Source organism: Dipteris shenzhenensis, chromosome 13 (assembly GCF_047967505.1).
Source record: "Dipteris shenzhenensis isolate YYH24624 ecotype China chromosome 13, Dip_SZ_1.0, whole genome shotgun sequence".
NCBI lineage: Eukaryota > Viridiplantae > Streptophyta > Polypodiopsida > Gleicheniales > Dipteridaceae > Dipteris > Dipteris shenzhenensis.
Genome location: NC_141608.1, coordinates 25,046,156 through 25,073,292, shown reverse-complemented (window position 1 = coordinate 25,073,292; position 27,137 = coordinate 25,046,156). Strand labels below are relative to the sequence as shown.

The 27,137-nt window shown below is 45.0% G+C and overlaps 1 protein-coding gene across 1 annotated transcript in view; it reads right to left on the bottom strand.

Annotated features, from left to right (window-relative positions):
• Window positions 1-27,137, bottom strand: part of LOC147895210 (uncharacterized) — a 78,024-nt gene that overhangs the window by 25,615 nt on the left and 25,272 nt on the right. The window contains exon 3 of the mRNA XM_087384327.1: window positions 6,195-6,324. Coding sequence (XP_087240453.1) covers window positions 6,195-6,324 — 130 coding nt within the window. The remainder of the gene's footprint in view (window positions 1-6,194; window positions 6,325-27,137) is intronic.

Below are 27,137 nucleotides of genomic sequence, written 5' to 3'. Positions count from 1 at the left end.
ACAAAGATCATACTGATCTCTCCTGCATGCAACTTCTCTCTGACGTAGTGATAGTGAACCTCAATGTGCTTCGTGCGAGCATGAAACACTGGATTCTTTGCCACTGCAATGGCACTCTGACTATCAGTGAGAATTGGAGAAGGACCCTCCAAAGACAGATGAAGATCAGCAAATAAACGTCTCAGCCAGACACATTCAACTGTTGCTGTGAAAGCTGCCCTGTACTCAGCTTCACATGATGAGGTAGCCACTGTAGATTGTTTCTTGCTCAGCCATGAAATGCAAGATTTTCCCAAAAAGAAACAATTGCCACTAGTGGACTGCCTAGTGTCATAATCACCAGCCCAATCTGAATCACTGTAGGCATGCATCTGCAAGTCACCCCCCCTGGGAAATAGTAAGCCAAAAGACTTGGTGCCTTGCAAATAACGGAAGATGCGCTTAACTGCCTGCCAATGCATAGTTTTGGGGCTGTGCATGTACCTGCTCACCTGAGATACTGCAAATTGAATATCAGGCCTAGTATTGCAGAGATATATGAGGCATCCAACAGCTTGACTGTAAAGTGTGGCATCAACTGATTCTCCTGCATCATGCATTGTGAGTTTCAGCCCCGGTTCCATAGGAGTAGATATGGGCTTACACTCTTGCATGTTAAATCTGTCCAAAAGTTTCTGAACATACTTGGACTGAGACATAACAGTGCCACGTCTCTCATGAGAGAACTGGATCCCCAAATAAAAGTGAAGCAGCCCCAAATCTGACATATCAAAGTGGGTCTGCAAATCAGTTTTGAAATCTGCAATTTTGTCGTCATTGGACCCTGTGAGCAGTAAGTCATCAACATAAAGAAGGATGACTAATATTTCCCCCCCATCCATCTTGATGTAGAGGGTGCTCTCAGTAGGACTATTGTGCAGCCCCTTGCTGTTCAAAAAGGCATGTATCTTGGCATACCATGCACGAGGGGCCTGTTTCAGCCCATATAAAGCTTTATTAAGCTTGCAGACTTGAAGTGCATTTGCTGTAATTCCAAAACCCGGAGGTGGTTTGACATACACCTCTTCCAGCAAGTCCCCATTTAAGAAGGCTGTTTTGATGTCCAACTGATGAACATTCCACTCAAAATGTGCAGCCATTGCAATTACTGATCGGATGGTAGTCATCCGGGATGTAGGAGCAAAAGTCTCCTCATAATCTATGCCCTTTTTCTGAGCATAGCCTTTAGCAACCAGCCTGGCTTTATATCTGTCAATGGAGCCATCTGGCTTCCGTTTGACTTTAAATACCCATCGTGTGCCAATAGCATGTTTACCCTGTGGCAAGTCCACAGCATCCCAAGTCTGATTTTTGGCAATGGACTGCAACTCATCGTGCATGGCATTCATCCAATGCACATTACCTTGTGCCTCTTCAAATGTGGCAGGCTCCTCTTCATCAAGGAGAGTACCTGCATATGCTGATTCCACTGAATTAGCACCTTCCATGTGCCTTGCTGCACTGCGAGTCCTGCCAGGTAACGGAGCATCAAGTTTACTCTCCCGGAGAGTCTGTAACAGCCAGTTTGGGACTGTTTTTGCTGCATGTATGTCTGCAATTTCTTGCTGCACCACTTGTTCCACTGCCTGTGGAGGAGGCATGACATCCTGTGGCGGAACTGAAGCATTTGAAGGTTGCTGTAAATTCTGATTTGGATCAGAAAAATCAGCAGGGGAACCCAAAGCAATGGGTAGCAACCCTTGAAAGACATCTTCTGAAGGTGAAGGCATTTGAAAATCAGCCTGAGTGTGAGCTGAATTTTCAGAAAATATCACATCTCTACTTACAATGATTTTGCGTGTAGCAGGATTGTAGAGACGATACCCCTTGCTTTCTGCACTGTATCCAACAAATATGCATTTGATGGCTTTATCTGACAATTTGTGCCTAAATTCAACTGGCACATGTGCATAGGCAAGGCATCCAAAGACTCGGAAGTGTTCCACTGAAGGCTTCCTGTCATTCCAGACCTCAAAAGGAGTTTTTGTTTTTAAAGCCTTAGTGGGAGCCCTGTTCAAAATGTAATTGGCACACATCAAACCCTCTAACCAGAATTTATGAGGCATGTGTTTGCTTTTCAGCATACATCTGTCCATCTCCATGAGGGTTCTATTTTTCCTCTCAGCTTTGCCATTTTGCTGAGGGGTTAGCCTGACTGTGAGCTGATGCACAATACCCTTTTGTTTGAGGAAAGCATCAAATTCTGCAGATAGGTATTCCCCACCTCTATCCGTGCGTAATGTCTGGATCTTGAGCCCGGTTTCATTTTCAACCATGGCTGAAAAGTGTTTAAACACTGTGAACACTTCAGATTTCTTTTTCAGCCCATAAACCCAAGTAAAATTGGAGTAGTCATCAATAAATGTGACAAAGTAGAGATGACCACCCAATGAAGGAGTCCTCATGGGACCACAGACATCACTGTGTATAAGCTGCAATTTGCGAACAGCTTTAACTGAACCATCCTTCTTGAAGGGAAATCTATGCATTTTACCTAAAATGCACCCTTCACAGGCATGTGGAGGAGGTATCTCAAGAGGTGGCAATGCATCAACCATTGAAAATTTCTGAAGTGTCATTAAGCTGTTGTAATGCATGTGGCCATATCTGGCATGCCATAATTCTGCATTTTGCATGGCAACTGTAGGGGTAGAAATTGCCAAAGCATGAGCTGCTCTTTTCTGAAAAATATCAAGCTGAAAAAGCCCACGCAGCAGAGTACCAGATAACATTAAGGCATAGTTAGCTTCCCTGTCCCGGACAGCACATTTGTCATCCTCAAAGATGACCTGAAATCCCCCTCTGTTAAGAGTGGACACTGAAAGGAGATTTTTGGTTATGCCAGGCACATATAAGACATCAGAAAGTCTGAAAATTGAGCCATCAATTGCAGTGAGCTCAACTTCTCCTGTGCCACGTACTGAATATGAGGAGTTGTTGGCACAAGTGACTTTCTTACCAACAGGAGGTGGATGCAAGGAAGTAAAGAGAGACTTCCTCGAAGTGATGTGCTTGGATGCACCGCTGTCAAAATACCATGTGTTCAGTGTTTCATCAACACTGAAAGCAGATGCATCTGAAGGAGAGTCAAAACTGCAAGTCAAAAATGCATATGTATCATCACTGCAAGAAGCTGTACTATCCCGAGCATCTGGAACAGCCAACCTAGAATCAGAAATGCAAGATAAAAAGGCATAATCTTGACCAACAAAGTTGGCTGCAGCATCCCCACTGTCAGATGCACAAGGGGCTGAATCTGAAACAGCCATTCCTGAGCTGTTTTTCTTTTCCTTTGCAATCCTTTTCCTGCATTCTGCTATGTGATGACCTGGCTTTTTGCAGTAGTGACAAAAACCCTTCTTTTTGGGCTTGCTTGCATCACTTTTAGCCTTTTGTGAAGGCTGTCCTGACCCACTGGAAGGCTGATTTGCTGCTGTTTTTGCCTGTCCCTTTGTTTTTTATTTGAATTTTGAGAGCATGGCTTGTTCACCTGCACGTGAAGCCAAATTTTTCCTGGTCTGCTCTTCCTGAAGCAGAAGTCCTATCAGCTCATGAAAAGAAAGAGGATTTGCACCCCCCCTCAATGATAAATTCAGCGAAGTGTGAAAGCTGAGATAAGACTCAGGAAGAGAATTCAGAGTGGTTGTAATCATCTCTGAATCAGGAATAATTTCATCTATGTTCAACAACTGCTCTCTGAGATCCTGTAGCTTAGTGAGATGGGCTGACATGGAGTCACCCTCCTCCATATGTGTATTGCTCAACTCTCTTTTTAAAAAGGATACCCTGGCATCATTCCGTGCTGCATACATGCTTTCCAAAATATCCCACGCTGCCCTGGAGGTCTTACACGACCGGATATGCGGAATGATTGATCTTTTCACTGAAAGAGAGATGCATGACAAGGCTAAGGCATCCCGTGAATCCCATCTCTTTTGCTCAGGAGTATTGACTGTAGCTGCACCAACAACTTGTCCTGCAGCTGCACCTTGTGCACGACCTCTTCCACCTCCTTGCTGAGGAGGGGTAGCAGGTGCAATATCTGCTGGTCGGATTTCATCCCCATTGACATAATCCCATAAATTGCGAGAAATCAGAATATTACGTACCATGAAACTCCAGAGGGAGTAGTTGGTACCATCCAATTTGTCTTCCTGTGAAAGACCACCGAACTGGAACTCATTCTGATTTGATGGGCCATATCTGAAAAAGAGATTGAAGCAGATACAAAGCTGAATTCCCTTACTGGGAATAAAATGCACGACTCCCAAAAACACAGCCAAGCACGGGCTGTATATGCAACTTAGATTTCTGCAGTTGAGCTGTCAGAAATCTGTCCAAGCATAAAACACTCTCCAAAATCTGCCAAAAGTGTTCCAAACACTCCAAGAAAGGCAGTATGTACTGAATACTCCAAAAAATGCTCTCCAAACACAAAAGCCTTAATTTGTGGCTAGAAATTGCAGCCAGAAAGGGGTAAAAATGCTAAAAGCCCCAAATCTGCAATTTTAATACAAAAGCCCCAAATTTCAGACTATATCTCCAATTTTTCTCCAGATGTAGCTCCAAAATTGCACAGTGATTGCAATGTCTGCAATATGCAAAATGCCCCAAATATACTCGCAGAATACTTAGCCAAACAATGGCTGTCTGCAAAATTAGCCTGCCAAAGATCACCTGCTAGTTCTCTTGTACAAACCAAGGAGGTACCTGCTGCTGTACTGAAGCAGATTCAGTACAGATTTACTGTACTGAATACTGTACGGAAATGCCGTACAGTTTGTACGGCACTGTACGGCTAGTACGTCGACAGGTACGTAGACTATACAGAAATGATAACCTGTACGAAAAACAGGTACAAATACGATACGGCGTCGATGTACGGGAGTTGTACGGCGACGGTGTACGGTACTTCACGGAACTGTACGGCCTTCACGATGTACGGCGACGATGTACGGTGAACAGGTATGTACGACGGCGTACGGTGTACGGCACTTCACGGACGACGGTACGAATGTGGTACGTCGATGTACGGAAGCTCGGAGCTGTACGGCAGGCGAAATTGTACGGCGAGCTCGTGTACGGCGATGTACGTCAATGGACGACACTTGTACGGCGTCAGAATTCCGTACAGTCGTACGGACTGTACGGACAGATTGGCGCAGGCTGAAAGTCGAGGCTGAGTGTTGGAACTGAAGGGAGCAAGGAGCACCAAGCTCTTGGACCTGCTCTGATACCAAATGAAGGAAATGGAGAGAGTGAGAGCTAGAGAGAGTGAGAGAGTCGAAAGCTTAGAAGCTGTAGTTGCAAAAATAGAGTGTAAAAGAGTACAACGCAAAGTGAGTAGGATAAGGTTTTGTCATAGTGACAAAACCTTAGTAGTCACTAACCGTAGTTAGTGAACTAACTGCAGTTAGGGGGAAAAACCTCTAAATGAGGGAAAAGTGCCCCTAACTAACTTATTATATTACATTGGTCACTGCTGAATTATATCTATAATTCCAACACCACCGTCCTTGGGCTTAAGTTCCCTTCCTTCTATCACCTTCCATATCTTTCTTGCCACCAGATGGCTTCGAATCTTAACCTGGTTGCACGACTGTTCCATAAATAATTAGAATTCACAGGCTACTTCTCCTTCTATGCCTTTAGAGTGTGCATTAACAACAAAGGGTCACCCTTCCTCATCACGGGTACATACAGCATATTTGTTGTCTTAATGTTTTGCATCAAATCGTGCATGCACTTATTGCTAAACCAAAAGAGTAGCATGTATGAATAGAATCTATACGACTAAAACAGCCAGAAGATTTTACTAAGTCCATAGTCTGAATCCACAGACAGTATATTAACTAGAAAGATTCCAATTCAGCTCTGCAAGCATATGACAGGGCCAAAAGAAAATCCAAAAGCAGACTTAAAGGACATATCAAGATTCCACCTTCACTACACAAGTTTTCCAGGCAAAAAAGGTTTTGACAAAATTTCTGCACTGCACAAAGTAGAGAAACATGTAGTCCTTAAGAACATAAAAAAGAGTTTGTCCGTCAAGAACTTATACCCTTAGGTTACACTAATAGAGCTAGGCTCCCTTCATAACTGTGATGAATTGCAGAATCATAAAGTTTGATGCCTCACACAGAGCTTATCTTTACCTCAACTGAGAAGGCTAAACTTTGAAATCCCTGGTTGTTCTCTTCATTGAGCTCATCTGTCGAGTTGATTACTCTCTCAGATAACTTATCGGCAGTTTCTGATTTCCTTTTCTTCTTTTTTGAGGTTCCACTGCCAACAAGTTCAAGGCAAGTCTACTCAATTCCAAAGATGAACACTGTCCAGAAGTTAGAATGGCTGATCTAAATTTAGTTTGGATAACAAAATTACACTTAAAAGCTATCAGACTGCAATTTGATCCAAAGAAAACAATCAGCAAGTAATCTGGTACAATGAACATCAGTCAATAATCAACAAATTCCATTACTTAAAAATTAAAGTCACTTGAAAAACATTATTTAGCAAGCATGGCCCTGCATGGTCCACAGGATGCCATAGATCAAAAGCTCCAAATGTTATGATCAAGTTAAGATAACAGGACCTTGGAAGGGTCAGTTGGCATTTTCCCTTTAGAGGACAGACAATTCTAAATAATCTGCATTGCATTTTATGTATATGGCCGAAGGGATTTAATGTCAAGGTCATCGATGAGGGCAGTTTGCATTCTGGAAATTGTTAGGCCGTTTATCAGTTGGTATCAGACACGCAGAGTTTGAATTTGCGTTAAGGTTGAGAGGAAGTTCACATTTGTTGGGAGATTTTACGTTGAAAGGCTCAAAAGATTCAAATAAGAACCATAGTGGTCGAGAAACCACATACAAGTTTCTTCACGAAGGCAAAGATTGCTTGGGTTGAAGCGATGTGAGCAATAGCAGAAAATTACTACGGACAAAGGATCTCAAGTTAGCACTAGACTAAGTGCAAGGTTATGTATTTGTTGATGTAGATTTTCAGCCGAAGCCAGATTTCCTGAGACACATAGTCTCCTATCTCAAGACTCGATTGAACCTTCTAAGTTTATGTCAGAAGGAATACCTTAATCACCTGATCTCTGGATATGACAGCATATGGGAGATACAACCACGGAATCACATGACTCTTTGCAGAATCTACTCGCTATTTTTATCAACTTTACAGGTGACGATCATATGGTTCAGAGTGAAATATGCAATCATACTGCACATAAGGATCCACGAGGGTTGAAGAGAATGCAGCTATGTGACCGGATATGATCAGTGGAAAATAGGTGATTGTTGTCGAGTCTCCATCAACATTATACGCTTATACTCACCTCAGTGTTCAACGATTAAATTGTAGCTCAAATTCCTAAGGCTCCGGAACATGTGAAGAATCAAACTTGTTGCCTACTTTAGAATAGTTCGTGGCTTTGTTGGCGAGTTTAGAGTCTAGTGACCAGAACCTACACAGGAGAAATTGGAACTGGGGAGCTCTCTATTTTTTCTGTTTAGTTTGTTTTAGTTTGGTTGTGTTGCAAAAATTTGCAAATCCTCCAGCAGGGTGAAATTAGAGTTGCAGAGTTTGGCACATGTTGGTATATAGGGCTATTTTTGCAGATATTTCCCTAGCATGGGGAAAGAATAATTGGTTTAGTGGACGTAAATATTTCAGAGTATGCATGTATAGCTATGAAATTGGGATTCAAGGCAAAGCAATTCCAATGGAAGTTGAGGAAGAAGGTTCATGGGTGGATCCCGTAGAATCGGGAGTCCCGCCGACACAACTAGTGTCGCGCCCTATGGCCCATACATTGTCAGGTAGGATTGCTTTGTTGGAGGATGCCTTGCAACAAATTTTGACTCAACAACTACATGCTAATGTAGTGCAATCCGAACTTAGAAGGGTGGTTCAAAGTATATCCACGAGACCATCCAAGGAAGAAAAAGGAAAGGCTCTTATAGAGCTTGAGACTAGATACATACGGTCGAGTCTGGGAAGGCTGAAATACCAGATATCGCCAATTATAGACCAAAAAAGTATTCTGGTCGGATCACAGACCGTAGTTCAAATATCATAGACAGCCGGTTGCATGAATGGGATGAAGCATTTGCCATTTGTGAAATCAGGAAATGATATGACGAAAATCTGTGAGACCGAGACAATGGATAGGTAGTGGATCAAACAACAAAAGGATAATGTGGCATCCACTACCTGGGAAGGGTTCAAGAAACAGTTTAAAAAACTTTTCTTGCCACTTGACAAAGCATCTCAAGCTTGGGCTCAATAGAGGTACCTTTGTCAAAGAAATTTGTCAGTGTCTGAATATATTGACAAATTTAGGGAACCTCTTCCTCAGTCGGTGCAAGTAAAGGATTTTATTTTTTGACTGAATGATAGAATTAAAATGGAAGTTCGAACTAAGTATATGCAAACACATTTAATGAAGCAATAGATATAGCCCTGAACTACGAAGATGCCAAAAGCAAGCCAAGTGGGTATTTGCGGAAAGGGACTCGGTATGAGTACCCGAAAAAGAGTGGGTCTAAAAAGAGGTGGATTAGAAAGTCTGGTGCCCCACAATTAAGTGGACAAGCCAGGGAGGTAAAGCCGACTGGGGCTCGTTCAAAACCAAGTACCACCGTTGAAATGAAGAAAAGCGACTCCTATGGCAGCCCAAGCTTTGTCAAAATCTTCTTTACCTAAAAAACAAAGGCATATGCTTTGGATGCCTTCAGCCTCATCAGTGGAAAGATTATCCACGAAACAAGGATTGTCGGATGGCTCAGATGGTGGTCTTAGAATGCGACATGGAATGGAGGTAAGTCCCAAAGCCGACTACATGCAGATTTAGCTAGCGGGATCTTCTTAGAGGTTAAAAGTTAAAACATGTGTTATCATGTGTGTATGTTGCTAAGTTGGTGAATAGTGTATCCTGTCCAAGCCCATAGCAACGGGGGATACAACTTTTAGTGATACAGATTTATTAAAATGAAGGAGCCAGTGGTCAATCATGATGTTATTGTGTTGCTTGACTCAGCGTCAACACACAATGTAATTAACTCCAAACTCGTGAAGAGGACAAAACTAAAAACTACTCCATCTAACTATCGGTGTACAGTCAGAATGGTAGATGGGAGTTCTACCGAAATATGAGACCAAAGGATTACCTAGTTAGACCTTTTGATTCAGGGCTACGCAGACAAGCTGGATTTTGAATTGACCAAGCTTGCTCATGCAGATATAGCCCTAGGAAAGACATGGCATTCCAGGAAGAATCCAAACATTGATTGAAAAAAACAAATTTACCAATTTATGATGAATGATGTGCAATACGTTTTGCGAAGTGAAAGGATTTGTCTCAAGTACTGTTGGTTTCCATGATGGAAGTTCGAAAAACTTAGAGAGATTTGTCGTTTCTTTGTATGGCATCGGTAGAGTCGATTAACGATCCATCGACTAGCACTGATGCTACCCAAGATGGGAGATGGCCAAGTTGGCTTATCAGATCACAGAGAAGTTCTCTACTTGTTTTAAAAATGAGTTACCTTATGGTTTACCTCCAGAGCGGAATGCTCAACATAAGATTGAACTTATGCCAGTTAGGGACAGAACCCGTAAATAGGCCCCCCTATTCCCACCTTTCGCTTCACCAGTGATATTGAAGAAGGACAAAGATGATATCTTTCATCTCTAAATTTATTATCGAGGATTAGACAATATCACTATTAAGCACAGGTATCCAATGGCTCGGATTGATCATTTGCTAGATGCATTACATAGAACCACAATTTTCAGCAAGATAGATCTTAAGAGTGGCTACCATTAAATCCGGATTCGATCCGAGGATGTGCATAGAACCGCTTTCAGAAGCAAGTTTGGACATTACGAGTTTCTGATAATGTGATTTGGGCTTACCAATGCCCCGGCTACTTTTGTCATGCTTGGGAATGACCTACTACGCCCATATATAGGGAAGTTCATAGTATATTTTATTGACAATATTCTTGTTTACAACAAGAGTATTACTGAGCATCTTGAACACTTATGAAAAGTGTTCAATACTTTGAAGAAAGCCAATCTTTATGTGAATAGAAAGACAACCGTGCTATAGATGGTGAAGCCTGAGTATTTGGGATTCATTATTACACCTGATGGGTGAAAATGGCTCCAAAGAAAGTGATTGCGATATTAGCGTGGCCCATTCCTCAAAGTCAGACCGCATTGCAATCATTCTTAGGATTTGTCCAGTTTTAACAAAGGCATATCAAAGGATATTCCAAAATAGTGTAGTATCGCCTTTGACTGCGCTGACCTCAGATAAAGTGCCATTTGTGTGGAGAAAAAATCAATAGGAGAGTTTTAATGCCATGAAGAAGGCCGTAGTCTCTGGTCCGTTGTTAAATATTATTGATTTCCAAAAACCGATGCAAGTGGCATTGCAATAGGTGTGGTTCTTCTCCAAACGGGAAAGCCAGCAGTCTTTAAAAGCAAGGAGCTTTCTCCTTCTCAACGAAATTGGCAAACTCATGAATTAGAGTTCTACGCTATTATACATGCTTTGAAAACATGGACGCACTATTTGTATGGATCAAAGTTTTTCGTGGATGTATGCCACGACACTTCAAAGAATTTTTGTAAACAACTTGACTTAAGAGCCGCCAAGCTAGGTGGGCAAAGCTCATGCATGAGTCTAATATGAAGATTCGGCTTCGAAAAAGGGAAGGAGAACAAAGTTGCTAATACATTATCCTGCATAATGCATAATGTGAGTTTCACTGTATTAGAGAGTGCTCTAATGACCAAGATTAAGAAAACTCAGAAAGTGGACGAGTTTGTCTAGAGCCTTTGGACTAAGGCTCATGTAATTAAACCCGGGGAAAAAGATGACCTCGCATCTAGAAAGTCAAACTTACGCAAGATATACCATAGCGGGGTATGGTATGATAAAATGTAATAGCAAGGTAGTTGTACCTAATCAAAATGATTTCAGGCAACGGGCCATTCAACAATGACATGATAGTCCATTTGCGAGACATCCATGTGTCGAAAAAACATATGATCTTGCGAGATTTATTTTGTCCAAAGATGATTCTTGTGTCAAGTAGGTAAAGTAGAGCGAGCGAAGCTATCTAGCCTTTTACAACCCTTGGAGATACCATCAAGCAGATGGGATAGTATTGTTGGAAAGGTCACCTCCCCATCTGCAAGCCCCCATATGAGGAGAGCATGGGGGGGGTGAACCTAGGGTTCGAGGGAGTGCCACATGGGCAGCATCCTGGCTGCCATGTGGCTGCGTCAGAAGACACCTTAGTGAAAGGGAGATGGCAGGGACAGGATGTCTTGGATCTGCCCTGGCAGAAAGGATCTGATGAGGAGCATGATTGCACGGTGATCCAGAAGAAGAGGCGCTTGCATGACGGAGTCCTTGGCAAGGTCTATGGCCTGCAAGCAGGGCTGGCAGGTGGCGGGGTAAGCAGTCCTAAGGGGCTGGGCCCTGCATGGAACAAAGGGCCAGCAAATGGCCCTAGATAGGGCTGGATAGGCAGCCAACCAGCCAACCAACTGGTCAGTTGGTAAGGGCTGCTACAGACCAGCCAGTCGGCCCAATTAGGGCTGGCTGGTCGGTTGGTTCAAGGGGGACTTGAGCCCTATAAAAGGAGAGGCCCTGGGCCTCATTTCATAACATTCAGCAAGAAAAGGAGCAGACAGGAGCAGCCAGAAGCCACTCCCTTGGGCCTCACACTAGGGGTGAAGGAGAGTGGAAGGTGTGCTGCAGACTGAGTTCCCTAGAGGCTGGACCTTGGCTGTCTTCTAGGGCAGCAAGGTGTTGTGATCATCATATTCTCTCGAGCAGCCCTCTGACAGCAAACAGGAGCAGCAAGAAGGCAAGCCTTGGGCCTATCCACAGGAGGTGAAGGTGACCCTGAAGGAGCTGCAGGCTGAGCTTGAGTGGCAGCCCAGTTAGGCTGGTTTCCAGACAGCAAGGTGGAGAGGATCGTTCTGGACGGAAAGTCTACAGACGCTCGAGGTGGAGCACGCGGGCTCGAGTCTAGAGATAACTGGCAGATAGGAGAAGGACCTTGTGGTAAGATCAGAGGACCACACCGTTGGTGGGACTCTAGATCTATCTCTTTTGTATTGTGTCCATAGCTTTGGACAGAAATATATTATTTTCGTGGTTTCTCTATCTGGCTGGTTCATTGTCTATTGATGAGTCTACACATGTATTTTATGCACATAAGTTAAGAAGTTTGTGATTCCACACCCCACACGCACACTGTGTGAGCTCCTGGGCATTACTATCAGTCTTCCGCTGTGCATACCCTCTATTGGGTCATTTCTAACATGGTATCAAAGCCCAAGTAGGAGGCTCACAAGTGTGGGAGCCTGAAGGTAGGGATCTTGCTGAAGGACGACCCTGATTCAGAAGCTCTTGGGAATCGACTTCCACAACTAGAGGATTGTGCCCTTGCGAGAAGGAGGGTGACTCAAGTTCAGTCAGGTGCGTTTAAAGTTCACGGTCCAGGTTATCTGGAGATGTACTTCTGTTGCAGACCTTGCCAAAGGACGGATGGGTTGAAACAGACCCTCAGAGCATGGTGCCTGGAAGACTGCAGGTTGTTCACTCATTATGAGGGGGACAATTGGAAGATTGTAGAGGCTGGGCTGCTCAAGTTTGAAGGCGGGAACGTGACTGAAGGAGGTGGTGCCAGGAGGTGGTACCAAAGATGGACCTGTGTACGAGGATGGTATGCAGAAGCAGAACCAGACCTGGTGGAGCAGGAGCCACTGGATGGAAAGCCAAGAAGAGAACATCGTCATCGACGTGTTGGCATTGGGCCGAGATGTGTCGGTGAGAGGGGGTGTTGAAAAGGCCACCTCCCCATCTGTAAGTCCCCATATGAGGAGAGCATGGGAGGGGTGAACCTAGGGTTTGAGGGAGTGCCACATGGGCAGCATCCTGGCTACCATGTGGGTGCTAGTCAAACAACAAAGAGTGTCCTCATTGGGCCACAGACACCATTGTGCACTAGCTGCAATTTCCTTTGTGAGAATTTTGGACAATTCTTTTGAAAAGGAAACCGATGTATCTTACCCAAAAGACAACCCTCACACACATGTTTAGAAACTGTGTGAGTTTGAGGTACATCATTTGCCATGCCTTGTGAATGTAACTTGGCAAGAGCTCTGTAATTGAGATGACCCATTCTCTCATGCCAAAGATGAGTTTCAACAAGCTGTGAATCTGAAATAGCAAATGCTTCAATAGAGAGTGCAGCTGAGTGATCATCAAGGTGATAAAGCCTCTTTTTCAAAGTGCCAGTGAGAACTATGGAATTGTCATCACGAAGATCATATACTAGGCATTTGTATCCATCAAAAATCACTCTGAAACCTGAAGTGGCAATTGCTGAAATTGAAATCAAGTTGACTTCAATTCCGGGCACAAAAATAACATTAGTCAGAGTGATAGGATGGCTAAGGGGGGGCTTGAAATGGATGTGAGCACAGCATAGGAAGCATTATTAGCACATGTGACGGTCCCCCCTCGAGGTGCATTAGCTAAGGAATGAAACAACTGTCTGCAAGATGTGACGTGCTTGGAAGCACCACTATCAAAATACCAAGACTGAGAAGCATTAGCAGTAAAGAATGCATCAACTTGGGAGGGATCAAAGGAGCAATGGACAGCCCATGCCCAATCATCTTGGAGAGCATGTGCATGTGAAGCATCTGCTGGCTCGTGTTATTCAATTGCATGTGAGGCATTAACTGTCCACCTGCTTTCTTTTTCTCCGAGGCAATGCGCTTCTTGCATTCTGAAATTTCATGCCCTGGCTTGCGACAATAGTTGCATCTTTTCTTCTTTGACTTATTTGCTGTATTTTTAGATGCATGGGAGGAATTGCCACTGTTAGGCGCATATTTAGGCTTGCCCATAGGCTTGGAAGCCTTGCCTTTTCCTGTCTGCTGTGAAGCAAATGCATGATTAGGAATAATAGCTTGCCTATTAGCACGACTTTGCTCTTCCTGCAAAAGCAAAGTGACTAGCTGATCAAAAGAGTAGTGCTCTGGATCACCCATGGCCACTAATCGAAGGGTTGCTCCTTGATATGTATCTGGCAGTCCATTCAATGTGGTACTGACAAGCTGAGAATTTGGCAAGTTGTCCCATGAGGTCCTTGATCTTTGTCAGGTATGCATCCATAGAGTCACCTTCATTCATACTGACTTCCTGCAATTGCCTTCTTAAATATGCAACACGTGCCTCATTGTGAATCTGATAAAGAGAAGCCAATTTGTCCCAAGCATCCTTTGCTGTCCTGCAAGACCGGATGTATGGAATAATGATTCTCTTGCATGATAAAGCAATACATGAATGTGCATTTGCATCTCTTGCATCCCATCTTGTTTGTTCTTGAGTTGGAGGAGCAGTAGCAGGTGTGCTAGAGGATAAAGCATCAGCAGGAGTACCCTCTGCAGAGGGACCAGCAGTAGGAGCAGCCACTGTAGCATTGGCTGGCCTCAAGTCAACCCCAGAAACAATATTCCAAAAGTGCCTTGCAACAAGAATATGTTTCATGAGATAAGACCACATCGGATATGTCATGTGCACGGATTGGTATCTGACGTGTACTGGGTACACAAGACTAGCTCAGGTAGCCTGGGGAGGCTTAGAGCTAGGCAGGCTTGATTCTCTGGTTGAGTGGCAAGGGTACGAACCAGTTAGGGGTCTTTGATATTTTTGGCGCTTGGGGCCCGAGTCTATAAAAGGGGCCCAGAGGTTCGATTCTCAAGGAGCCGATGGGAGCAAGTTTTGTTCCCAGGTGCTAGGTCTGATCCTGGATTGAGTCACGGACGCGCGCCTGCATCATAGCGTAGCCCAAGGCCCAGTAGCACATCCCAGGCTTCACAGCACCACCTGGTGGTATGGGACACCAGGCTGGTTAGGATCTGGTTGGGAGTTCGTGCCAGTAACTCAGCTCGTGGCTCAGAGGGACATCTCTTGATTCGGGAACGCATCCCGTAGATGTCATGGTTGGGTGGTGAGCAGCCTGCTCAGTTTCTCACATTGTGTGTGTTCTTGTGTTTGTTTGCAGATCAGAGGTTTCAGGAGTGCTGGGGCGTGTCAGTTGGTATCAGAGCCAGCTCCTGAGGTAGGAACTTCTGTTCCAAGAATTTTAGACGATTTGTTCCTCCAGGTATGCCCTAATTTCAAAATTGGTGCTGCAAGTTCTTGTTTGGTTCATCGGTTATGGAAAGTGGTCAGGATTTAGGGAAAAGGTAGGAAGAAGAGAGTGAGTGATGAATTCGAGATTGCTGAAGGGTTTAGGTGAGAGAGGGTGTGAGGTGTAGCTAGGAGAGAGTGGAGAGGATTGGAAAGGCGTGAGAGGGGCTGTTGGGTAGGCGAAGGGTTGAGGGGAACCCTAGGGGATTCCGTGTATTGGTCAGGGCTGCGCAGTGGTTAGGTGATGCAGGTAGGTACGTGTAGAGGGGTGCGCCATAGGCTGGAGAAGGATTCGGCCAGGCTGCTGTTCGGGGAGGCTGATGCGAGAAAAGCACCAACCCTCCAAGTTTGGGAGGGTGGGCATGCTAAAAAAAGCATCGACCCTCCAAGTTGGGAGGGTGGGCTTTTTTGGAAAGCATAGCTTTCTAAAATAGCTGCACCTTCTCCTTTATAGCCTGGCTAGATCCTAAGCTCAGCCACAGCTTATGCTAGTGTGCGCAAGAAGACCCCTCCACACCCCTAGCGGATTTTCGTCACCTAGGTACGGCTTGCAGCAGATTTCTGTACGGTACAGCCAGCAGCGGAACCAGCAGGGGGAGTCTCCGGGTTCACCTACTCGAGCTGATCGTCAGCTTTGTACCCCTTCTCTTCGGTCAGCTTCTCTTCTTTCGTCACCTCCTCTTGGGACAGTTTTTCCCTCTGCTCTACTCTCCTTCAAGCTTCGATTCCACCTATCACTTCTCTAAGTCCACTACTTTTCAGATCAGATTTCAGACATGGCTGATTCTGTAAATCCCGAGTTTGCGATGGGTGACCAGGATTTGAACTACCCTACGGGGGATGACCAAGGTCTCTACGACGGTCTGATTACGAAGAAAGCCTTCAGTGAATTCACCACTGCTCTTGATGGAAAGTTTGAGCAAGTTAACGTGAATCAAACGGGTTTGACGCAGCAACTCCAAGGGATTCAGACTACCCTCACACTTCTAACTAGCACTGTTCAGGCACTCACGCATGTGGATGCCATGGCTTCAGTGTTAGGTCCGAACATCACTCCAAATCCTTTTCCCGGAGATCAAAAGTCTCGTACCAAGGAGGTTGTTGACACTTGGTTGTGAAAGGGACTGAAAGGGGAAGAAGAGCAAGAGGGAGAGAGTGAGAGAGAGAGAAGACTCAAGGTGTGCGGGTGTGAAGTGATGAGCCACACCACAAACTCATTAGTTTTATTAGGGTTAGGTTTTGCCCTATGACTGTCTTAAGACAGTCATAGGTGTCCTATCTTTAATAAAGGGGTGGCAATGTGCCTTTACCCCAACAACCTCCCACCTAAAGGCCAATGTGCCAAAAGGGGAGAAAAGAATAAAAATTACAGCAATATACAGTTACTGTATACAAGACCATAAAATAAGAATGGTCTTATCCTAATCCCATGATGTGGCGGCAATGTGCAAACCGCTCTGTTGGCAAGCTCTTAGTGAGCAAATCTGCAGGATTATCATCAGTGTGCACTTTCACAAGCTCAAGTTGCTTGTCTTCCAGTACCTCCCTGATGAAATGATATTTCACATCAATGTGCTTGGTCTTTTGATGAAAGACCGGATTCTTTGCCAACATGATAGCACTCTGACTATCACAATGCAAAACTGGCATATCTCCTGTAATGCCCAAATCTCCCACCAGCCGAGTAAGCCATATTGCTTCCTTGCAAGCCTCAGTGGCTGCAACATATTCAGCTTCAGTAGTTGACAGTGCAACGCATTTTTGCAACCGAGACACCCATGATATAGCACCTCCTGCAAATGTGAAAATATAACCGGTAGTAGACTTCCGGTTATCTGCATTCCCTGCATAGTCTGAATCTGTAAAACCATGCACCAATGCATCCTCCCTACCATAGCATATGCACAAGTCTTTGGTACCCTTGAGATACCTCAAGACACCTTTCACTGCTTCCCAGTGCCGCTTGCCTGGATTTGCCATATACCTGCTGATGACTCCCACCGCAAAAGCAATATCCGGACGAGTGGCAACCATGGCATACATCAAAGAGCCAACTGCAGATGCATACGGAACCTTGGCCATTTCAGCCTTATCATCATCTGATCTGGGGCTGTCCTTACTGCTGAGTTTTAAATGTGGAGGCAACGGGGTATTAATAGACTTCCCCCCCTCCATTTTAAAGCGCTGCAGTACTTTGTCAATATACTCTTTCTGTGACGGAAACAAAAGTCCCTTGGACCTGTCACGAGTAATCCGCATGCCAAGAATATGATTTGCATCACCCAAGTCTTTCATGTCAAAAGACTTATGCAGTTGTTTCTTCAAACCACTAATCTCATGTTGAGATTTACTGGCAATAAGCATGTCATCCACATATAGAATGAGTAGCATCAAACTGCTATCCTTTGCCCGTTTGGTGTACAAGCAATGATCGGTCTCACACCTATGATACCCTTGGGACTGCATGAAGGCATCAAACTTCTTGTACCATTCTCTTGGCGCCTGCTTGAGTCCATACAAGCTCCTCTTGAGCTTACACACAAGCTGCTCTTTCCCTTTACCAGCATATCCCTCTGGCTGACTCATATAGATCTCATCATGGAGATCTCCGTGAAGAAAGGCTGTCTTCACATCCATCTGACATAAATCCATGTCGTCATGAGCAACAAGAGCTAACACTGCTCTCAAAGTAGTCATCTTGACTACAGGGGAAAAGATCTCATCAAAGTCAATGCCCTTCTCCTGCTTAAATCCCTTGGCAACCAATCTGGCCTTATACCTAGGTAAAGCATTTGAATCCACTTTGACTTTGTAAACCCACTTGCATGGCAAAACCTTTCTGCCTGCAGGTAACTGCACCAAGTCCCATGTATCATTCTGAAGTAGGGAGTCCATTTCTGACTGCATGGCTTTCTCCCACTTCTTTTTCTCCGTTCTTCCCATAGCTTCCTTGAAGCTGGAAGGCTCACCACAATCTGTCAACATGATAAAATCAGCCACATTATTGGCTCCTGGAACAAACCTGGCAGGAGGCCGTTGTACACAGGTGCTCCTCCTAACAAAATGTTCCGGATTAGGCTGCTGTTCAGCCTGTTCGTCATGCATGACGGGTGGCCATACCACCATATCTGGCTGTTCTACAGCCCCATCTGCTGGCATATCCAGTGGTGCATCATTGGCAAAATTATCTGGCTGATTTTCAGCCTGTATACCCTCTTGAACAGGGTTATCTGCAGCAGCCTGCTGCTGCATATAAATGGGCATTCTTTGCTGTCCAACATCATCATAAATAACCCTCCTGTATTCCACAGGTTGCACGGGTTCCTTGTGTACACAATCCTCTTTAAAGATGACATCATTGCTGCGTATAATCTTCCGTTTAACGGGATCCCATAACCTGTACCCCATTTCACCTTCGTCACCATAACCCATAAAGATGCATCTGATAGACTTTGGATCCAGTTTGGTGCGTAGTTCTTTGCGTACATGAGCAAAGCACTCGCAGCCAAATACACGTAAGTGCTTATATGAAGGTGGCTTGCCAGACCACACCTCTTCTGGCACTTTCAACTCCAAAGCCTTGTTTGGCGACCTGTTAATAATGTGAACTGCTGTTTGCACGGCTTCTGCCCAAAAGCCATGGGGTAATGCAGCATAAGACAACATACATCGAACCTTCTCCTGAATAGTTCGATTCATACGCTCACTTGCACCATTTTGAGGTGCATTATGAGGAGCTGTGAGTTCCTGTTTGATGCCCTTAGCTTGGCAAAACTGCACAAAAGCATGTGACACATACTCACCCCCATTATCGGATCTGAGGCATTTCAGCCTGTAACCTGTCCGATTCTCAACCTGAGCGACAAACTTCTTGAAAGCATCTAAGGCATCGCCCTTATGCTTCAAGAAATAGACCCACACTTTGCGTGTGGCATCATCAATGAAAGTAATAAAATATTTTGCACCCCCTAGTAATAACTGTGGCATCTCACACAAATCAGTGTGCACTAGATCAAGTGGTGCTCTATTCTGGGGAGTTCTCCTCTTATGAGGAGTCACAAAATGCTTGCCAAATATACAATGATCACAAGTAGGCAAATCTGAAAAAGAAAGAGGCGGCAGATAACCCAAACGTGACAGTTCTTGCATTCCTTTAACAGACATGTGTCCCAACCGGCTATGCCACAATGAAACCTTTGGCAGCTCGGTTATGGCAACAACATGATTACCCACACTGGAAACATAAAGAGGGTACAAGGTATCACTCTTAAAACCCTCAGCCACTACAGTCTGGCCATCAGTAATCACCCATTTGGAATCCCCAAATGTGGTGTGGTAACCACTGTCATCCAATAAGTCAGTGCTAATCAGATTTTTCTTGATTTGCGGCACATGGCGGACACCATCAAGCATGAATATGCGTCCATCAGGAAATACTATCTGTATACTGCCAATCCCTGCAATCTGACATGCATAGTTGTTCCCAAGATGAACAACTCCATGAGTACCTGTGTGGGAAGTAAACCACTCCCTATGAGGAGTAACATGAAAAGAGGCACCTGAATCCAAGAGCCAGGTGTGCATGTCGTGACCATCAATAACCAAGGCATGTGCTATTACAACAGAAGAGCATAAAACATCATGTATGTCACTGTCACTGTCCTCTGCTGCAACATTCACTGCATCCAAGTCATCTGCCTTGGCCTTGCCTTTGCCTTTGCTTGCATTTCCTGCATCCTTTGTTTCAGCCTTCTTGGCTTTCTGATCCCGTATGAACTTGAAGCACTTAGACTTCACATGTCCCTTCTTGCCACAATAAAAGCATTCAATTTCCTTTTTACCACGGGACTGACTTCGGGATTTGGACTTACTAGCAGATCTCCCCTTCTGCTGAGTCCTGCCTCTATCCTGTACCTGCAAAGCATTTGAAGACTTGCTGCCCGCATTATTCTTCCTGCTCATCTCCTCCATAAGGAGAGAGCTCTCTACATCAGCATATATAAGAGTGACATTTGAATTAGACAGGGTGGTCTTGAAAGTGTCCCAACTCTCAGGGAGGGTACACAACAAGAAAGTAGCCTTGAACTCCTCATCAAGGTTCAACCCCTGTGCAATCAGCTGTGTTAAGATGGCATTGAACTCACTCAAGTGTGAGGTCATAGCTGTACCTTCCTTCATGCGAAGATCAACCAGCTTCTTCAACCAATAAACCTTACTGGCTGAGCTCTTTTGGGCATACAATTCTTCTAGCCTTTGCCATAGACCATAAGAGGTCTTTTCAGCCTGAACATTGAACACAAGAGTGTCTGAAATAGTGAGCATGATAGCTGCCCTTGCGGACAAATCAAGCTCTTCCCAGTCATCAGCTGCCATGTCAGATGGCTTGACACCCTTCACCCTTATAGGCTTAGCAATCTTCTTTAACAGAAGTACATTCAAGCACTGTCCTGCCCATAATGCATAGTTGTGTGCTCCTTCCAGTTTCTTTATGTTCAGAATTGAAGAATCACTTCCCCCTGATGCCATATCAGATAAGGAGAGTACCTGACTCCCTTCTGACACACTGTACCGTGCTCAAAGAGGCATAAAAAACAGTAATTTCAAACTGCTGCAGCTGCTCAACAAGTGCTTAACAGTGCAAAGTGCTTAACAGTGCATAATCATCTGACAAAGCAGAAACACTGCTGTAAACCCTGCTGTACTGACTGTACTGATCACTTCTCCCACCTCAGATGAGGTATTGCACTGAGTTAATATGCATAAACCGCTTGGCAAACACCCAAAAAAAAAAGGCACTTCAGCCTGTCACACAACCTGCAACAGAAAATGGGATAAATCCCAAGCAATCACCCTTATACCAAGGGGATAAAACGCATCTGAAGATCTCTGTCGGTGACCCAAGTGCTATCAAACAAAGTCTGGGCAAAAGCCCCGTGATCTGACACCTGAATCAAGTGGAGAACACCTCAACACTGAGGTAGCATGCAATATGAAAATCTCTCTGATAAAATCATCCACCAGTGTAATGCATATACTGCCCTGTGTAGAAATGACATACACAGATCCCAACGTACAAACACTCAATGAGGAACCTTTTGAGCACTGTCAACGATGGACAGTTAGGGACCGAGTAAACTCGATGCGCCCTGGCCAAGCGTGGCTCAACTGAGGTTCTCTGAGTGTGGCACAAGAAATGTGACCTGCAAGAAAATGTCACCTCGACACTGCGGAAATCAAGACAAATGTGTGCTCTCTGGCACCACACTGCCTCAAGGCATACAATGCATCACCTTCCGGGCAAAAGCCCTATGATCTGCTCACCTGTAAACTGAGATTCAAACCCAGTAAAAGCATATGTCCTCTTGCAAAATCAAGGCATTACCTTCCCAGAACAAAATAGCTGTGTAATCAACCACACACTGTGGTTCTCTCCACCTCAAGCACAAGATGAATGAAAGTACTTGCTGTACTGTCAAGATAACACAGTTTTGTGAACTGAAAAATGACCCTGAATCAAGAGGAATGAAGAGCAGAATGCGCTTTCACCTCTCTTTCTTCCCCAAACAAAGAAAATGTACTCCCTGCTGCAAAAATAGGAAGCAGCTCCCTGTACCTGCGCTGTGGAGATCCGTACAGATGTACGGCTCCTGTACGGAATCCCAGAAGAGGGAAAAACAAAAAAATGTCGAAAGGTGTGTCCTGATGTGACTCCCTGCAGGTGTGGCGGCGTCGTCCGTACAGCTGTACGGCAGTCCGTACGACTGTACGACAGTCCGTACGGTGTGGTCTGTGCGACGCCTCGAAACAGCTAGCAGCAGCTGCTGGCTGCTGGCGTGATGCGACGCTGCTGTGCTGCAGCTAGCAGCTGCTATACGAAAAAGCCCGCGCCCGCCCGCGCCCGCCCGATGACCGCGCCCGCTCCCGCGCCCGCTCTGCTCCCGTGTCCTGCTCGATACCCGTGCCCACACCCGCGCCCTGATTCGTGCCAACGCCCGAACCCACGATGCAGTGCCGTCGCGCGATGCCCGTCCGTACGGATGTACGGACGACGTACGTCCGTACGGGCCTGTCAGTACTGCGTTGTACAGAGGGGGGTGGGTAGGCTGGTCAAGGGTAGAAGGCTCTGATACCAGGTGAAAGGGACTGAAAGGGGAAGAAGAGCAAGAGGGAGAGAGTGAGAGAGAGAGAAGACTCAAGGTGTGCGGGTGTGAAGTGATGAGCCACACCACAAACTCATTAGTTTTATTAGGATTAGGTTTTGCCCTATGACTGTCTTAAGACAGTCATAGGTGTCCTATCTTTAATAAAGGGGTGGCAATGTGCCTTTACCCCAACAGGTTGCACAAGTGGCAAGTACACTTCCAGTTTCACCCTTATCCAGATGACAAGAAAATACAGCTTGCAGCCGGGTTCATGTCAGGAAAGGCTTTATTGTGGTGGAAGGAACTCCAACCCAAGCCTGCAACATGGATAGATTTCGAAGGGGTCTTTAGGAAAGAGTTTCTGAAGACGGAGGAAGATTATGATATCGTAGGCAAGCTCAAAGCCCTCGATATGTCCAAGCTGAACTTGACTTTTGAGGTTTATCTTCAGAGGTTTCGGGATTTGCAGACCAGAGCTACAAAGATGGATCCAGTGACCTTGTTAGGTTTCTTTGTGGATGGTTTGCCTGACTACTACAAGTTACAAATCAAGAACAACAAGTGTACCACATTGCAAGAGGCCATGAATTACACGCGTATTTATGATGATACCATGGCCAGTGCAAAGGGAACCACAGTTTCCGACACGAGTGGGAAGAACAAACGGAAGTTCTTCCAATCTACCACTGGTACCGGGGAGACGAAGTCTTTCGACAACGCCTCTAAGAAACACTTGACTCAGGCAAAGAATGCTCGAGCCCGTTTCCTTCGTACCTTGAAGCTAAAGAAGGAAGGACGTTGCTTCTTCTGCGAGGACACACTAAGAATGATTGTCCTAAGCGCAAGAACCAAAAGCAAGCGTTGGGACCGAAGCTCCAGGCGGGTCCGGATACCAAAGCCAAGGGAGCTAATCAAGCCGCAATGACAGGTATTTCTGTAAATGTCATTACCTGCCCACTTTCTTGTAATTGCACTTATTCATGGTGTTCAAACATACTTAAATCATTCTTGTTATTTACAGAGACAACAAATGAAGAAAGCGGAATTAAAACACACTGATAGACATCATAATGAGAAGTGTTTAATATATTCCGAAGTTGCATCGCAGATACAATAGGTCCCTGAAAAGAGGGAATATTATCACACTGAATACAAAATTGGGTGTCCTTATCCAAAAAAGAAAGAGTATGGTCCTTCCATCCAATCCGAATATCGTGGGTTTTAAACCACTCTATTCTGATCAACAAGTCCACATGCTCCAAGTGCATGACATAGCATGTAAGAGCCGCTGTGTATTCTTGAATCCGGATAGAAAGGGCTTCAATCTTGCGATCCCAAAACTGCTTTCCAGCTGGAAGCTACACCTCATAGGTGTGATCGCTAGGTATCGTGGACAGCCCCATCTTCTGCACAAATTTGTAATTAACAAAGTTGTGAGAGCTGCCCGGGTCAAAGAGAATGTGAACTCTTTGGTCCCTAACTTCTCCATAAACTCGGAAAAGATCATGGGAACCAAATAAGTATCAGGTTACTAAGGCAGAATGCCTTAGAAGCGCGGGTTTATTACAGCCATTGCAAATTCCAGGTAATAAATGGGAAAGCATTTCCATGGATTTTATTACTGGTTTGCCTCAAACGCGCAAGGGTCATGACTCCATTTGGGTCATAGTCAACCGTCTGACAAAAATGGCTAGATTCTTACCTACTAGAACAACTATTTCAGCTGTTCAGCTGGCTCACGAGTTTGTGGACCACTTGTTTAAGCTGTATGGTTTACCCTCTGACATAGTCAGTGATAGGGACTCAAAGTTTACAAGTAACTTTTGGACACTTGTTTTTGAGAAGTTAGAAACTACTCTAAGTATGAGTTCCTCAGATCATGCACAATCCGATGGCAGTACAGAGAAGGTTAACCAATTGGTTGAAGATATGCTTCGGGCATATGTATCTAAGAGACAGTCTTCATGGGAAGATTATCTACCTATGATAGAATTTGCTTATAACAGTGCAAAGCATTCGAGTACTGGTTACAGTCCTTTTATGCTTATGTACGGGTTTCAACCTACGTCACCAGTTATGGTTGGGTTAAAGGGAATCCAAAATGATGCTGCAAAGACCTTCTTGCAAGACATGCAGGAAATGTTACAGTTTGCCAAGGAGTCTATTAGAAGTGCCTAAGATCGGGACAGATTTTATGCTAATAGACATCGTTCACCTAGAGAGTTCTCTGAAGGAACGATGGTATATTTGCGAATTCCCAAGGAATCCAAGAGCCTAAGTACTGGTTTGGTTCCGAAGTTATCCCCCACATATTGTGGTCCGTTCAAGGTCATTAAAAGAATTGGACCAGTTGCATATCGACTAGAATTGCCTCCTGATGTTAAAGTACATCCAGTCTTTCATGTCAGTAGACTGAAAGAAGTCTTGGGTGCGGATGATCAACTTGTTTCTCCTCACGAGATAATAGAAGTTACAGATTTGACTCTTATTCCACACGAACCTGAGTGTATTCTTGGATTTCGTGAAAGATAGATTCGAAATAGATCTATCACGGAATACAAGATCAAGTGGAAGGATCGTGTTGAGGAGGATGCAACATGGGAGACATTACAAAACCTCCAGAGAACATTTCCGGGTTTTTTAGCGAACTCAGGAGTGAGTTCTTAGAGGAGGGGAAGTATGTCATGTGCACGGATTGGTATCTGACGTGTACTGGGTACACAAGACTAGCTCAGGTAGCCTGGGGAGGGTTAGAGCTAGGCAGGCTTGATTCTCGGGTTGAGTGGCAAGGGTACGAACCAGTTAGGGGTCTTCGCTATTTTTGGCGCTTGGGGCCCGAGTCTATAAAAGGGGCCCAGAGGTTCAGTTCTCAAGGAGCCGATGGGAGCAAGTTTTGTTCCCAGGTGCTAGGTTTGATCCTAGATTGAGTCGTGGACACGCGCCTGCATCATAGCGTAGCCCAAGGCCCAGTAGCAGATCCCAGGCTTCACAGCACCACCTGGTGGTATGGGACACCAGGTTGGTTAGGATCTGGTTGGGAGTTCGTGCCAATAGCTCAGCTCGTGGCTCGGAGGGGACATCTCTTGATTCGGGATCACATCCCGTAGATGTCATGGTTGCGTGCTGAGCAGCCTGCTCAGTTTCTCACGTTGTGTGTGTTCTTGTGTTTGTTTGCAGATCAGAGGTTTCAGGAGTGCTGGGACGTGTCAGGATAGTTGGTGCCATCCAACTTATCATCTTCACGAAGAATGCCAAATAAGTTGTGATTGTTCCCAGCCATTGTAGATAGTACAAGTAGAAATGCACTGACAAAGTGACCAAAGAATAGCCTCAAGGCTTTCGACTGCAAAAATATATCTTGCTGTCCCAAATACCTGTAAGCCAACAATAGATATTTCTAGGAGGCTGCACTGGGCCTCAAGGCAACACAGTGCCTTTTCTTGCTCAGATGATAAAATAGAGAGAACAAATAGACTGAAAATATGTGCAGCAAGGTATAGGAACAGAGTTACCAGCTGAAATTGAGCTCCCAACACAAAAGCCCCAAATTTGGAAACCTTGAGTGATGACGTGGCACAATGTGACAGTCTTGAACCTGAATTTGACTGAAAACTTCAATTTTCGGAAGGATGTCAGTTGCCAAGCTTGTGTAATGTGTTGTATTGACAAGTTGAAGGTCCAAATGTCAAAAGCCCTAAATTTTCCTGTTGGAAATTAGGGTTTGACAGTCAAAAACTGTCAAAATGCAGTAGGTTCAGCAAAGGGGGCTGAAACTTAGCAGATCTTGTTGAGAACAGGCTGGACAACCCGAGAGAGACTCTTGGAGAACTCACGTGGAGTAGACGCCTGCTGTAGATGAGGATTCGTCTCCTGGAGGTGCCACGAGGTAGAGCTTTGGGCAGATTGCGAACTGGAAAAGTGTATCCAATTAGTTGCCTAGCTGGGAGAGGTACCTAGGATGGAAATAGAGTCTCCAAAAGGGCAGCAGCAGCAAGTCGAGATGAAGGAGCAGCTACAGGGTGGCTGGAACTGCCTTAAAAGGCTTCGAACTGAAGATGTAGCTGCTGGAGAGCCCTGGAGAGTGCACTAGACAGGTCGCGATTTGCATACGCTTGCTGTAGAAGTGACCCGAGTTGAAAGGACAGCCGTACAAGGCCTAAACCAGCTGATGGAGATCTTTGAAGTGCTTTAAACAGCCGCCTGTGAAGTCACCTATCAAGAGAAAGCTGGAGAAGCCAAGTTACTGCGATGAAAAGCTCCTGGAGGTCCCTAGAACTGCTCACGAACCCAAAAACGAGCTGTTGAAACAGTCGACCAGCAAGTGACTAGCTCCCAAAGAGCAATGGAGGGGCTTGGGAAGGCTGGAGAGTGCTGGGGAGGTGAGTAATGCCCGCTCTGATACCACTGTAGGTGCGGTGAGCGTGGGAGCCAGCACACGAGTTGAGGCTGGAAGACCATCACGTCAACCAAATAGAAGAAATGAAAATACAAGGTACATAAAGATAGACCCTAGGACTAAGTGTCCTAGGTGTCACATGGGACTAAATGTCATATGTGGCATAAAAGGCACTAAAACACTAAAGTGCCTATAACTATGCCTACAAGGCACATATCAGGGTCCATAGGGCATCACTACGACCGGGAGAAGATGGCCTACATCAATGATACCATATGTTCTAAGCATATCCTCTAAAGTTTGGTTGACTATCTGTGTC